Here is a 14,407-nt window from a genome sequence, read left to right as displayed (position 1 = left end):
AATATGCTTTTTTTTTTTTTTTTAATTTTAACGTTTATTTATTTTTGAGACAGAGCATGAACAGGGGAGGGGCAGAGAGAGAGAGAGGGAGACACAGAATCTGAAACAGGCTCCAGGCTCTGAGCGGTCAGCACAGAGCCTGATGCGGGGCTCGAACTCCTGGACCGTGAGATCATGACCTGAGCCGAAGTCGGGTGATTAACTGACCAAGCCACCCAGGCACCCCTCAAGCATTTTTTTAAAAAAGCTGCATTCCAGCCTTTGGAGTCTCCAGTATGGGAACCTCTGATCAAATCCTCGTGTCACAGCAATCATAGCAAAAGATCACCTCTTGTGCTCTTTTTATTTGAGTGGGAAATGGGATGGGAGTGTGAAAGATGTGGAGATAAATGTGTACAAACAAACCGAGGGATGGCCTTGTTTACAGAGCTGTACATTCTAGGACAAACACGATAGGAAGCAGGAGCTCGACGGAGACAAACGGGGTGGATGGGGGGGTACAGGGCCTAAGACTCTGGTCTTTCCTCCATTCTTCCTCTGGATCTCCAGGTTTCCGGTTTGGCCGGCCACAGGTTGGGGTGCGGAGACCTCCGGGCCTGCAGGGGGCGCCTGGTGCAGCGGAGCGCCCTAATCTCGGGCAGGGCCGGGGCTGCGCAGTCATGATCACTGCCAAGGCCTCGGCGGACTCCGCCGTCCCCTCGGTGCACGGTACTGCGGTGGCCACCGGTGTCTCGGAGCGCGAGGAGCCAGAGTGGCCCTGGGTGAGCCCGGGCCTGAGCAGGAGCAGGCGCGGGGTGGGCGGTGCAGGCTTGGGGGCGCCGGCCTCATGCCCCAGCCATGCCCCCCGCCCCGTAGAAAGATGCCCCGATCCGGGCGCTGGTGCAGCGCATCCACCAGTTGCAGGCTGAGCGCGCGCAGGCCTTCCGCCGGCTGGAGGAGTAAGTGCGGGCGCAGGGGTGGGCAGGGGTCGCAGAGTTCAGCCCCAAGCCAGCTCCGGGGATGGGCGTGCCTGGGGGCGGAGCTGGGTCCCTGAGCGGCTGTGTTGTCAGAGGTGGGGAGGGGTTCGCTGGGGGACCAGATCTTTGCTTTCCCCCGCTGGGACCCAGGGCGCGTCCCCACTGCCCGATGGGCCACTCCGCGTGGCGTCTCTCCCTTCCCCAAGCGCAGGAGTGCGCCCATCTCCGTTTACCCTGCGGGAGTCAGAGAGTGTCCTCCACACTCTAGGGTCCAAGGACCCTTCCTGGGGGACTTTCAGGTGGTCAGTGCGGGTGCAGGGCCTGAGAGCCTGGGGGCGTAGCCTCAGGACCCCCACCTGCCGCAGAGGCCACCTCCAGTACCTGCGAAGCGGCCCGCCCTACGACTTCCCCCGCTACCGGAGCACGGTGCACGAGGTGACCCAGACCTTCGCCGCCGCCTCGCGGGAGGTGCTGGCGGTGGAGGCCGAGCTGTCTGGGCCCAGAGGGCAGCCGCTGCTCGCGAGCCACGTGCGAAGCCTGCAACAGCTGGAGCAGACGCGCCTGGCAACGGTGAGGCCCCATCCTCGGCCCCTGTCCCCTTCGCCGCGCCTGGTCTGTCGTGGCCCTCTGTGTACCTCATAGGCGACAGCCAGAATCCGGCCACCCAAACCCCAGCCCCGGCGACCCAGACCCCACTTCTCCCTGCCCCACCTCAATCCTCCACTAAGGTTTCACTTGGGATTCTCCCGCCCTGGTCCCAGAACACGCCCACTTCCCCGGAGCCCCAATGCTGTGCCCAGTGCCCGCCCCCACTACGCTCCTACCCCTTTGGCTATTCCCATAGCCTCAGGTCTGGCCCTCAACCCGGTGCATTTTGGGGAGCGTGAATTTCCACAGCAGACACCCTTTTGGGTAACGCTATATATATCCCCGTCTAGGTTCTGGCCCTACTCCTCCCCTGGGTTCCAAGACCCCGCCTACTCTACCCCTACAGCCAATCCCGACCGAGACGCACTTCCCAGGCCGAGCCCACGTGAGGCCACGCCCACATCGCTCTCTAAAGTGGGATTCCCAGGCCGCGCTGCTTTAGGAGACCCCAATCCCAGTCTAGGTGTTTGGCCCACTTCCACACGCGTCCTGGGGACTATGAGGTCCTACCTACTCCACCCCTGTCACCAATTCCTGGCTGAGCCTGTGCCGCTATGCTCATGCCACGCCTTCACGCGACCACACCCACATTGCACCACCCACTAATCTAGGGCCTGCCCACTCGATCCTTCTGGGGGGGGGGGGCCCTTGAAACTGACTCGCAGACTCCGTGCGTGCGAAGCACCACCCCTCGCGAAACCCTGCCATGCCCCCATCCTGTGCTGCCTTTCTGGGTGCTTCAGTGTCTCCCTGCCTGATCTGTGTGGGAGGGCGGGGGTCCTGCCAGCTGTGACATCCTTCCCGTTGTCCACATCAGGTGGCCCTGCTGCAGCTGATGGGGACGCCAGAGCTGACTGGGCAGGAAGATACCCTGGAGACGCACCAGCTGAAGATGAAGTGAGCGCTTACTCCCAGTGGGCTGGAGGTGTTAGATTTGCACGTGCACCTTCAGGCACCCACTCTCAGCCAGGTGTGCCCCAAGGCTGGCACAGTCATACTGGGCTGACCCTTTGGACCTGCACACAACCCTTAGGGTGTGCACGCTGGAGTCTTACCTGGTGGTTCCCAGACATACAGCACACATTGTCCCGGTGCACACATCCTACAATTTCACACCAGACTCGCACATTTCTGGGACACAGTTGGGCACCTCATACATGCCCATCTTGCTCACATGGCTGGACTTAGAGCTTGGACACGGTTGCCCACCCGACACGGGCCTGCACATTCCTACCTCCAGCCCCTGCAAGCACCCACGAGTGCGCACCCACTCAATATCTGCTATGTGACATAGCACAACCTTCTGATGGCACCTGCTCAAGACGGCTTTTTCTCTCTGCCCACTCTCACCCACAGGACCACCCCTTCTCCCAGGCACCCAAATGGTTCTCTCGGCCACTAGTTCTGCCTGGAACTCTGGCGGCGGGCAGGAGGGCCCGGGGCTTGCCACGGCCCCCTAGGAGCTTCGCAGTGGCAGCTAATTCGCCCCATCTGGGTTTTATTTATAGTTCCCATCCACTCTTGTAGGGTGATTAAAACCATGGAAGCAATCAGCGAGGTTCTTCAGGACCTTAGGTTTGATGCAGAATCTGCCGAGTGATGGTGGCTCCCCAGTGACACACCAAGGGATATGGGAAATGTCCCCAAGCCTACCCCTTGACTGTCAGCTGGCTGGGGTCACGCTCCACCAGGTCGCCGACTGCCCTTGAGTTTGCTGCACCTCCCACAATAAAGAACCCTTCGTCTGTAGCTGCTCCACTGTCTCTGTGTCCTGGGGTGCTAGAGTGGGTGTCCCTGGGGAGGAGGCCCCACAAGGCCAGGGATGGCAGGTATGACTCCCCCTGCTCCTGGACAGTAGGGCTGGTGTTTTGGATCACACCCTCCAGTGAGTTTAAAACCAGATATTTCACATCCTGGAGACAGAGTCTGAAATTCTGGGAGGCAAAGATTCCAAGCCCATAGGGTGGGTCATTAGGATTCCTCGTGCTTCCCCTAAACCCCACAGCCCCTACCCTGGGCCAATCGAGCCCCAAACATCTTCACAATCAGGGCACCTAAATAGCTTGTTTATTTAAAAAGATTCTTTGCAGGGGTCCTGGATGAGGTGGGGGTGGGGGAATAATGACCCCTCTTCACCCCCAGCCCTGGCAGGGTTTCTGGGCAGCTTAGCCAATCCTCACACATACCCCCACTGGAGTTGCACCCAAGAGTGGCCTCACATGGAGGTCAAGGATGTTGTGACCCTCAGAACACCCACCCCAGCTCCTGCTGAGGGTGCTCGGTGCCCTGAGGTGAGGGTACAGAGTTAGCCCCCAGTCTGGGTGCAGCCCCCAGGTCTCCACGCAGCAGGGAGGGTGGCCCCAGTCCCTAGAGCTTATCTGGCAGGACCTGCAGGCAGAGGGGAAGCCAAGCTAAGCAGGGAGCCTGGGAGGGGCCAGTACCCTCCAAGGGTACTCTGCCAATTACAGAGCAGTTGAGGAGGCCCCAGTTCAGGTCGGGGCCCTGCCACTTTCAGCTTGGTGACCTTGAGTTAGGGTACTGCCCCTTTCAGGGCCTTGGTTTCCCCATTTGAGAAGTAAGACTATCTGTTCGTCCCAAAGGGTGTCCCGTGGGTAAAGCACTTGGCACAGGGCGAGCATGCAGTAGGTGCTCATATATGCTAACTGGGGTGAGTATGTTCATTCTTGAAGATGACATTCCACTTTGGACGTTTTCTGGGCTCAGATGCTTTTACTAGGCTAAAGGCCACAGGACTAGGTAATCACTAGGTGTTAGGTAAATGCTGATGAATAAGACATGGAGGAAGGGATTCCATCTCAGCAACTCTAAGGCTGAGGGTGGGGGGGCCCACGAGCCTGTGGCCACCAGGAGGGGCCCTTGTCTCCCTCCCTTGCCCGCCCACCCACCCACCCAGGCAGCTGGGGTGGGCCCCCCTTACCTCTCGTCGTGCCCCGTCTGCCCGAGGGCAGGATCCCCTCGTCCTGTGCTTGGAAGGAAGGAGGCAGTGTCTGGGGGCTGCGGACCTACCTCCCCAGCCCGATTCCCTCCCAGCCCCCACCACTCCATCCCTCGCCCGCGGGTCCCTCCTTCCTACCTGGTTGCGGGTCTTGTGTGACTTCTGCATCCAGGCTCGCCACTGGTCGTAGAGGCGGAAGCTCAGGTTCGAGCAGTACGCGTGCTTCTTGAGCCAGCCCAGGAACTGCTTGAGCTCGCGCCGCACCGGCCCCGAGCTCGGCTCGCCGCCCCGCGGCTCGCACGCCCCGCCGCCCGGGCCCGGGCGCTCTGATGTGGGGGGAGGAGCCGCAGCGTCATGACGCGCCCGCCAGAGGGCGCGCGAGGGCAGCAGAGGGAGGTTCCGCGCCTTGGTGGGACCGTGTTGCCCTTGGGCACCTCCCTCCCGGTTTCTCCGGGACCGGGTCCTGTCTACCACCCAGCACAGCAGCCCAGCTGAGCCCCCGAGGAGGTAGGAGGCAGGGGAAGGAGAAGGTCTTCCTTCATGTCTCCTCCAGGAAACTGATTCCCGTGGCCTGAGCCAGGTGTGAGTGGAAGGGAGGGGGAGAAGGAGCGAAGCCAGGGCCAGATGAGGTGAGACTCAGACACCGAGCAGGGGACAGAGAAAGAGAGAGAGAGAGACAGCTGGAGAAAGAGAGGCAGAGATGGGAAGATGGAGACAAGGAGAGACAGGGAGATGTCAGAAGGGCCCGAGCAACAGGGGACAGCAAATGCAGAGGGACAGAAAAGGGCAAGGTCAAGAGAGGACTGGAGTGGGCAGAGACAGTGATGTGGGGATGTAGGGACACAGAAACCAAAAAAGGCAGAAATGCAGAGAGATACAGGGGAAGAGAGTGACAGAGGGATGGAGGGAGACAGTGAGACCAGACCCCAAGGGGGCCAGGGGGAGGGACGGTCCCCAGGACAGGCCTGAGAGAAGGAGCCAGTGGGATGGGGAGTGGGCTGGGAGGGCCAGGTGGGAGGCCGGCCTGTCTGTCCAGCTGCCGGCCGCAGCCAGCCCCTAGCAGGCCGGCAGATAAGGACATCGGCCTCACGTCATAAATAACGCCGGGAACCCGCTGACAGGCCCTGGCACGACCACGGCCCCCACCGCCCCTGCTGGCCTCCCCCGGCCTCCCTAGCCTCTCCAGCGGACGCAGCCGCCTGCTGGCTCCCGTGCAAGAATCGCAGGTGCTGGGCACGAGCAGGGGCCAAGGCGCAGGCCCCTCCCGGCCGTGTTCACTCCCGCCCACCCCCAGAACCTGGAGGGGCCCAGGATGGGGGCTGGGGAACTGGCTGGAGCCTGGCTCTGCCCCCCACCCCTAGCCCCGCTTTGAAACACCCTCTGGGCCTCAGTTTTCCCATCATCCCACGAGGATGGACCTGGACTTCAAGGAAACTGAATTCAGTTTCCTGTGTGACCTTGGGGGCTGGCTGGACCTCCTAGGGCCTCTGTGTCCTCACCTGAGAAGAGGAGGCTCCCTTGGGGTGAAACGATGGGGGCGCAGGAGATGGGAACCATAGTAAGTACCACTTGCAAACACTTAGATGGCGCCCACCACGCGAGTGCACTTTCTTGGATTACCTCATCTAACCCTAACAATAGCCTGAGGTGGGTATGATTATTGTCCCCACTTTCCAGATGGAAAAGCTGAGGGCAGACATTTCATGTAACATATTTCGTACCATTTCGCAAAGAGAATGGAGGCTCATGGGCTTAGAGAAGCCCCAGATGGCAAGGGAAGTCAGACTCGGGCCCCTGATGGTCCCCATTCCCCTACCTTGATCAGAAGGGGAAACCAAGGCCCATTAGAGGGAGAGTTGGTAGCTGATCAGCCTCAGAAGCAGAGGTTTCAAACTCACTTGCCTTTAGGGATTAGGGAGGGGGTACAGATGGGCAAAATGGGCCTGGTGGGGATGGGGCCACTAGAGAGTGAGGGCCCTGAGTGAAGGGGCCACCTCTGCTGATGGGGAATGTGGGGCAACTCTGGCTGTGTCCTGTTACATTTTCTTTTTTCAAGATTTTATCTTTAAGTACTCTCTAAACCCAACGTGGGGCTTGAACACACAACCCTGAGATCAAGAGTCTCATGCTCTTCCAGCTGAGCCAGCCAGGCACCCCAACATTTTCTAGACAATTAATTTTTCCAGGAAACCTAAGATATTGGTGTTAAAACTTCCTGTCTTTAAATGTCTGCAAGTAGGTCAAACTCCCCCCCTGCCCCCAAATGACAGGTCAAAGAAAATGGATCCAAGGGCCACATTTGGCCCCAGGAGCCACCAACTTGAGACCTCTGCTCTCTCAGAGGAAACAAAGAAACAGAGGCTCTCGCTGCTTTGGGAGAAGTCTCCTGACCACCCAGCCCTGCTAGGGTGCTCACCACTGCGAGGGGTGGAGGCGGCCGTGGGGTGGCTCCACTCGCTCCAGATCCCTGCCTTCTTGGAGCCGTAGATGCCAAAGGGATTGCAGCGCACTTGTACGAAGTAGACGGTGCCTGGCTTCAGGCCGGCCAGGCGGCAGGAGGTCTGGTTGCTCACATCGTCCACCACCTGGCGGCAGTGGCAGGGTAAGAGGCCGGGGGCGGGGGAGGCGCAAGGGGTGGGGGGGGGGGTGTCAGGCACCTTCCAATCCACGCTGTCCTCCACTCGGTAGCGGATTTGGTACTTGGCTTGGAAGAGGAAGTCCTTGAGGGCCGGCGGGGAAACCCAGCGTACGCTCAGCTGGTCCTCCAGGCCCCCAACTCGGCTCACGTGCACATCGGGTGGGGGGTCGGTGGTCACTGTGGGGTGGGAGGGGCTTAATCACTCAGCTGTCCCAGAACCGGGCTGGCCCCGTGTGGGCTCAGATCTCAGCGCACAGGGCTTTGGTGGCACCTGCCTGGGTTCTGCCCTCTCCCCCCCCCCCCCCGCCCTTTCAGGACGGGTGGATTACATTAGATAATATTTGGGAAACACTCAGCACCTAGAAGCACTCAATTAATGTTAGCTGTTATCACCCTTATTATCTGTGACAGGAGAAACATAATCCTATCTTCAGGGAACTATGTAAAAGCAGACGCTGCCTGGCTGATGCTATTATTATTATGCCCAGGAGGCCAGGGGGCCATGAGGCTGCCAGACCCCTGGGAAGCTCCTCCTGACCTCACCCCGCCCCCCGTCCACTGCCCACCTGCACCTCTGGACCTTCTTTCTTTACAAAAGTTTTCAAATGACAGCCTTCCTGGTGCAGAGGGAAGACTGAGGCTCAGAACCTGCCCACTGCACCTTCAGGACTTGAGGAAGCAAGGCAGGAAGCCGACTGGGTTGGGGGATGGCTACTAGCCTTCTGGGGATCCTTCTGGGAGCCCTGTGGGCAGCAGAGAGGTCTGGCCTCTCCCCCTGGGCCTTAGTGAGGGTCTGAAAGGGTTAAGGCACAGGCCTGCTAGGGGCCGAGAAACACCCTAATTAGATTAGGCCCAATTCTGCTCGCAGATCATCCGTTTCCTGCCTCCCGCCTGCGCACCCCCCCCCCCAGCTCCAGGCTGAGGCTTCCTGGGGCGCCTCCCGACCTGGGCGCCCCCTCCCAGCTCCCCCGGGGCCCCCTCTTGCACACCTGGGCTGCCGAGGGGGAGGCAGCCAGGCCAGGTGTTCTCCACAGAGTGGGGGTATCCTGGCTGCTTTAGGGGACTGGGGACCAAGGGGTGGATGCCTAGTTCCTCCCGGCCCCAGCCAGGGTCGGAGCTGGAGCCTCAGCCATGAGCTGAGCCGAGAGAGGAGGTGCAGGCTCCCTCGTGGGCCTAGGAGCTGGGGTGGGGGGGCTCACCCACATCCAGGATGTCCAGGGTGAGCACATCGGAGCGGGCCGAGCCCAGCCGGTTGGTGGCCTCTACCCAGATCTCATAGGGCGTAAAGAGAGCCAGGTCCTTGGGGATGTGGCAGGAATGAGGCCCTACCGTGTGGTACTCCTCACACGTGTTGTCCTGCCCGTACCACCTGCAGGGCAGGAGGGGGTGTGAGGACACAGGAGAGTCTCTTCAGACCCCCCAGACCTCCCCATGGCAGCCCCAGAGGGCAGAAGGGACACCCGGCTTGGAGAGGGTGGGCTTTGCCAAGACCTCACAGCCAGGCTGGAACACACGTCACCCAAGGGCCGCCACCACCACCAACCTCAGCTTGTACTTGAGAGAGTAGTTGGTGTGGAGGAAGGTTTCCCCATGGGCTCCCGGCGTCCAGCGGCAGGTCAGGTCCTTCATGTTCTTGGACCAGCAGCTGATGTTGAAGGGTTTCTCTGGGGGCACTGGGGAAGGGGGTGCAGGGGACTGAGGGTCTGGACCAGCCCTGGATAGGTGAGGTTGCTAGCCACCAGCTGGGCCCCCATCTTGGAGTAGAAGGAGGGTGACCAGAGTGGCTGTTGGCAAGGCTGTCTGCCTGGAACCTCCTGGGGACAGGTTCGGGGGTTCCAGGCTCTCATGCCCACGCCCAGAAGTCCCTGCCTCTCAACCAGCATGCCCACTGTTCAGTCCTGGGCCAGAGGGCCCGTGATGCATGCCCCTCTCCCAGGAGTTGCCCATGGATATCCTGGGGGCCCGCTTACAGCCAACATAGAGACAGGAGCCAGCCAGGATGCTGCCGTCACGAGCGTGGCACACGAGGTTGTCGCCTGACTGCTGCCTGGATCCGTTGAGGTTGGCCAGGGCGAGGGCCAGGGTGGAGGCGTTGAGCACACGGGAGAGCTCGGGGGCTAGGCGGCGTCCGTTGAGGGTCCAGTAGAGGCCCTCAGCTGTGGCGCCTGACGGGTCCCCGTGCACTGAGCATGTGGCCTGCAGGGAGGAGCCGATGAGGAGCGTGGGGTCCTGGGGGCTGATGACAGCCGTGTCTGGGGTCAGAGAGGAGTGCCCGTCAGGCGTGAGATGGAGTTGCCCTGAGCCCCCCACCATGCTAGGACTTCTGGACTCATGGCAATCCTACAAACGAGCTGTTTGTTTTTGCCTCCCATTTCACAGATAAGGAAACTGAGGTTCAATTAGGCCAAGTGACCAGCCCAAGGTTGGCGGCAAAGCCAAGATTTAGCCTCAGGACCGTTGTGATTCCACAACTCAGGTCCTTCCAAGCCGCGTCTTCACGGACGTGCCCAAGGCTCTGGGAGGGGTCACAAAACTCAGGCATAAACGCCCATTCAGACTCAAGTAAATCTGGCTTCGCACATAGTTCTGACAACTATTACATTCTTTTTCTCGCCTTTTCTTTACTTTTCTTTATTTCATTTTTGGCAATTAGAAGTAAAAGATTGATATCCCTACAGGCACACGCATAGTAGGTATGTCTTTGGGGGTGGGGGGAGGGAGACACTTCTAAAAAAGTGTACTGACTCCTACTAGAATCCTGGTAATCTTACAGGTGAAAAAACTGAGGCTCTGAGTCATCATCTCTTGCCCAAAGTCATTGAATGAGAGAAGGGCACGCTACTGAAACCCAAATTTGTTGCTCTGTGCTGCTGAAACTGAAGGAGGCCGGGGCAAACTCTAGGCCCCCAACCCCCATCCAAAGGGACTGGCTCTCATTGTTCTTTCCTTCAACTCATTTTTCCTAATCTGCAAGACGGGAGCAAGAAAGCTCATGATCCCTAGGGCCATTGGGAAGATCAGATGGAAAGTGACTTCCTAAACAGGATTGTGTGGAACTGGGTGCTGGGCACAAGGGTCTCGGGGATACCATGGTTGCTGTCCTCCCTCCTGTCTACTGCTGGGGTTAGAACCTAAGAAGAGTCTGTTTACCAAGGTCCGTATAAGGGTGAGAGGCTGCGCAGTCCAAGACCCTGATCCCCCTCTCTGAGCCTCAGTCTCCCCATCTGGAAGATGGGCATCGTGGTATAAACCACATGTTTGAGAGGAGTGAAAATATTGTCTTAAGGACAACCCTGCGGGATGTTTAAGCCAGGCTGACCTGGGTTCAAATGCCCCCAGCTGACTGTGGAAGCTTGGCCCATTCACTTTATTTCTTTGAGCCTCTGGGAAGGCGCCTCTCCCTCCACCAAGAGCAGTTGTGAGGACCCATTCACTCATTTGTTCATTCATGCATGCATGCATGCATGGAACATCTACAGTTTGCCAGGAGCTGAGGGCACAATGGTGACCAAGATACTCAATATTCCTGCCCTTGTGGGCCTTGAATCCAAGGGAGCAACAGGAAAAAGTACAAATAAATATCTAAGAATAAATAAGGGAGAAAGTGAAGCACGCCCCCAGGAGACCTATCTGATGAGGCATTTGAGCTGAGACCTGAATAAAGTTGAAGTAACCAAGAAAACATCTGGGAGAGAGTGTCCAGGCAGTGGGAGCAGCAAGTGCAAAGGTCCTGGGGCAGGAGTGGTGGGGAATGAGGTCTGGGAGGTCAGCAGTGCCAGACCTGCAGGGAGGGGTTATTCCAGGGTTCCTAACAGGGGAAGATTTACATTTTAAAAGGATTCCCAGGCAGCTGTAAAAAGGGACTGCAGGGGGGCAGCAGGGTGGGGGTAGCCCAGCTTCCCTAAGATGGCAGCCAAGGACAGGGTGATCCTGGCCCCTTGGGAGGCACCCTGAATGCCAGCGGCTGCCCTTTGCTGGCCCTCACTGCCTCAGATGGGCGAGGTGGGGTGGACGTGGTTCTCCCCGCTGGCCCTGACGGTTTTCCGGGGCAAACTTGGCTTGAGGGCCATTTCTTGCTGGAGCCTGGGATCACAGTTGCGTTTGGGGCTTGGCCCAGGGCTCGCCGGAGGTCTCAGCGTCCGTGCGAAGAAGCCGGCTGAGCGGGCCAGAGCCGAGGAGGCGGGGGCGGCCGGGGGCGGGGGCCAGGGGGCCGCCCCGGAGGTCCCAGGCAGCCAGCCGCCCGCTAATTCGGAATTCCTTCGGCATGAACTCGGGCGTGCCAGCGTCTCTGCCCCGGCCCACCCACCGCTTCCTGCCTGGGCCCCCCCACCAGGGTGGGAGGCACGGCCAGGCCTGCCTGGACCCCAGGCCCACTCTCAACCGTTTGGGGGTAGGTCACGCCCCTCCTGCCCCCCACCCACCAGCATCATCTTAGCCAGGAAGGGGCTCTCTGGGGGGTCTTGGCTGGGGGGCACTGCCCCTCTGCCACACCCGCCTGGCCTGGGCTGGCGTGGCCTGCCTGCCAGCAGCTGCAGCTGCCCTCCTGGGGCTGGGCGGGGGACAGGGCGAGAGGGCAAGGCCAGGCGGGCCTGGACAGGCCAGTCCCCCCCCCCCCCAAGTTCCACCAGAAAAGGTCAGAATGGGGACTTCTCCTGGGACGTCGGTGCCAATCCCAGCTGGAGCACCTGAGCAATTGGCTTCCCCTCTCCTGTTCTCAGTTTCCTCCTCCATAAAATGGGAGGAAAATACGTTCTACCTGTTGGGGAGATTAATGAGATGAGATCATGATGTCCAGAGGGCCCAGCACACTGCAGCACCTAGGAACTATGGGGATTACAGCCCGTCCCAGTTCTGAGGTCCCAGCTGGCTCCCAGCTCCCTTCAGGTCTCCCCAAACAATGGGCCAAGGCGCTTGGGACCTGGACGCACACATTTCAGGCCAGGCAAAGCAGCTGGGAACAGCCCACGAAGGTCGTAGGGGCCCTTGCCTGGTTTGGGGGGGCCTCCTTGAAGGCTCCCCAAAGCATATCCCTGAGCTAAGCTTTTGGATAACCACCCCCCTCCCCTTGCTCCCTGCCTCCCTGCCTTTCACACAGAGCTGGGGCCTTTAAAAGTTTTTTCCTTCTCCCTTCCCAATCTGGAGCCACTGCCGTTATTAAAAAGGAACACCATGTGTTTTAAAAGGGAAAAGTGTGAGATTCTCTGCAAGCAAGGCAGGAGGGTGGCCTCCATCCCGGGGTCCCGACAGGGGTCCCCATCTCCTGTCCCGCTGGTACCTGCAGACACTTTACGACCCACCCGCCTGCTGGTCAGGTGCTAAGACACACCGTAAGTAGAAACATATTGCTGAGGTGTGAGAATCTTTTATTTAATTTCTTCCCTCTTAAAGGAAAAAACACACGCACAACAATCCCCCCAACCACCACCACCTTTGCCTGCTGCTCTGCGGACTGGGAAACAAAGCCAGCCACTAACAGTGGCACTTACAGGCACTACTCACGGCCTAGAGCAGAGTTGCCAGGGAACCCGGGAGGGCCTGGGTCAGCCCCTCACCTGCCCAGGCACCTTGGGCATGCGGGGCTTTCAGCAAGTGTCCCCAGGGGGTGCCCAGACCCCGTCCTTTCTGGAAGAGCACCACAGGAAGCTTGCAAATGGCTCTGTGTAGCGTGGGATGGCCTGGGGAGCAGTGTGTGCGGGCCCCCAGCGACCCGCGCGCCTGGATGGGGCGCATGGAACGACTGGGAACGTCCAGGGCAGGCTGTGCCTGCGTGTATACCCCTGTGTTGCCTCCCCCGGAGGAATGTGTGTGACCACGAATGTGTGTGTGTCAGGGATGGAATGTGTGTGTGCGCGCCCCGATGGTGTGCGAATGTGCATCTGGGCTGCAGTGTGCGCTCATCTGAGGGCGAGGGTGACGGGCCACAAGCCAGTGTGTCTTTGTGTGTCTCTGGGTGTGTCCCAGAGAGGGTCTGGATGTAGAGACGGTGTCCTGGAGGGGGTGTGCTTCTGATGGGGGGGACAGAGAGTGCCGGGGGCCAGGAGCTCCTGACAGGGCGGGGGTCTTGGGCTGCGGGCCGTGGGTTCCCTGTTGCCCCCCCACCCCCACCACCACCACCACCAAGGCTGGGCCACTGGTGCCCGGACTCGCTGGCTCCTGCTCCCTCTCACTCTCTCCCACTCGCTCACAAAGATTTCTCTCGGTGGAGACTCTCAGCCCCGCGCAGCCTGGCCAGGAATGGTTCCGAGCCCGCCGGTGGCTGGGACTCCGCGGACCCCCGAGCGCGGGGTCCCGCTAGGGGAGGGCGGCGGCGGCGGCGCCGGCCCGCGGAGAGGCGCGTCCCCGGGGACCCCGGGCCGCGCGCCAGGCGGCCAGAGCGGCCCCCCTCCCGCCGCCCCGCCTTCCTCGCGGGGCTCATCCCTCCACTCGGGGAGGGGGGGGCGCCCGGAGCCAGCACCCAACGCGCCTACCGCGTGCGCCCCTGACTGGGAGCGGTGCCCCTTGGTCTCCACGGCTCCGAGTCCACGGGCGCTGTTGCGTGCACCCGCCGCGTCCTGGAGTTCAGCGAGTCCCAGGCCGCGGGACCCCCGACCCCCAGGGCAGAGCCGGGTGTCCCCGGCCGGGCGGCCCAGGTAAGAAGGCCTAGGGCGTGGAAGCCAGACCCTCTGGCCGGGGGACTGCGGCGCCGTGCGCCCCGCAGGTGAGGGCGCCCCGAGGGCCGCGCCGGGGGCGCCTTCCTTTGTTCCCGGGCCGTCCAGGTGGCGCCCGCGCCCCCCTCCCCCCGCAGCTGCCCCCGGGGCGCACGCTCTCGGCCCAGGCGGGAAGAAGGGAACAGGACGCCGGGTACTCACGGGCTCCTGATCCGGCTCTCGGCGCCCCGAGGACGCAGAGTAGCAGTAGGGGCAGCAGCGGCGGCGGCCGCCGCGCGGATTGGGCGGCGGGGCCCGGGCGGCCGGCGGGCATGGGGCCGGCGCTGCCGGGGGCGCGCGGCAGGAGGCGGCGGGCGGCGGCTGCGGCGGCGCGGGGCGCAGGGCGCGGGGCTCGAGGCCGGCGCGGGAGGGCGCGGGCCAAGCAGCCCGCACGTCGCTGGGCGCGGGCGCGGAGGCCGGAGCAAGTCTGAGCAGCCGAATTGACAAGGCGCTAATGCGCCGCTGGCCCCGCCCGGCCCCGCCCCCGGCCCGGCCCGGCCCCGGGGGGGTGGCGGGCCCCGCA

At 61.2% G+C, this 14,407-nt stretch overlaps 2 protein-coding genes across 10 annotated transcripts; one reads left to right on the top strand and one right to left on the bottom strand.

Annotated features, from left to right (window-relative positions):
• The first annotated feature begins 303 nt into the window (after positions 1-303).
• On the top strand, positions 304-3,353 carry REX1BD (required for excision 1-B domain containing). Of its 7 annotated transcripts, none has more exons than XR_008297196.1 (6): positions 304-761; positions 856-938; positions 1,298-1,526; positions 1,951-2,067; positions 2,422-2,501; positions 3,132-3,147. XR_008297196.1 is itself a non-coding variant. In XM_053219605.1 (6 exons), exons 1-6 carry the CDS (start codon positions 660-662, stop codon positions 3,202-3,204), a joined length of 606 nt encoding a protein of 201 aa, XP_053075580.1. In that variant the 5' UTR covers positions 465-659; the 3' UTR covers positions 3,205-3,353. The 7 variants fall into 7 exon arrangements, 4 of the variants coding, with proteins under 4 accessions (XP_053075580.1, XP_053075582.1, XP_053075581.1 ...); XR_008297194.1 differs by having other exon boundaries at positions 315-761; positions 1,895-1,989; positions 3,132-3,353; XM_053219605.1 differs by having other exon boundaries at positions 465-761; positions 1,951-1,989; positions 3,132-3,353.
• Positions 1,087-14,187, bottom strand: CRLF1 (cytokine receptor like factor 1). Of its 3 annotated transcripts, none has more exons than XM_053219603.1 (9): positions 14,047-14,187; positions 9,169-9,450; positions 8,742-8,871; positions 8,398-8,567; positions 7,218-7,375; positions 6,977-7,145; positions 4,699-4,886; positions 4,543-4,585; positions 1,087-1,190 (listed from the first exon to the last, which is right to left on the bottom strand). In XM_053219603.1, the coding sequence occupies exons 1-9, from the start codon at positions 14,156-14,158 to the stop codon at positions 1,186-1,188; spliced, it is 1,257 nt and encodes a 418-aa protein (XP_053075578.1). In that variant the 5' UTR covers positions 14,159-14,187; the 3' UTR covers positions 1,087-1,185. The 3 variants fall into 3 exon arrangements, with proteins under 3 accessions (XP_053075578.1, XP_053075576.1, XP_053075577.1); XM_053219601.1 differs by lacking the exon at positions 1,087-1,190 and adding an exon at positions 3,655-3,992 and having other exon boundaries at positions 4,543-4,590; XM_053219602.1 differs by lacking the exon at positions 1,087-1,190 and adding an exon at positions 3,655-3,992.
• Positions 14,188-14,407: the final 220 nt, after the last annotated feature.

The sequence above is a fragment of the Acinonyx jubatus genome, chromosome A2 (assembly GCF_027475565.1).
Source record: "Acinonyx jubatus isolate Ajub_Pintada_27869175 chromosome A2, VMU_Ajub_asm_v1.0, whole genome shotgun sequence".
In the NCBI taxonomy this organism is placed as follows: domain Eukaryota; kingdom Metazoa; phylum Chordata; class Mammalia; order Carnivora; family Felidae; genus Acinonyx; species Acinonyx jubatus.
The sequence above is the reverse complement of the archived record's forward strand: the minus strand, read 5'-3'. Positions and strand labels throughout refer to the sequence as shown.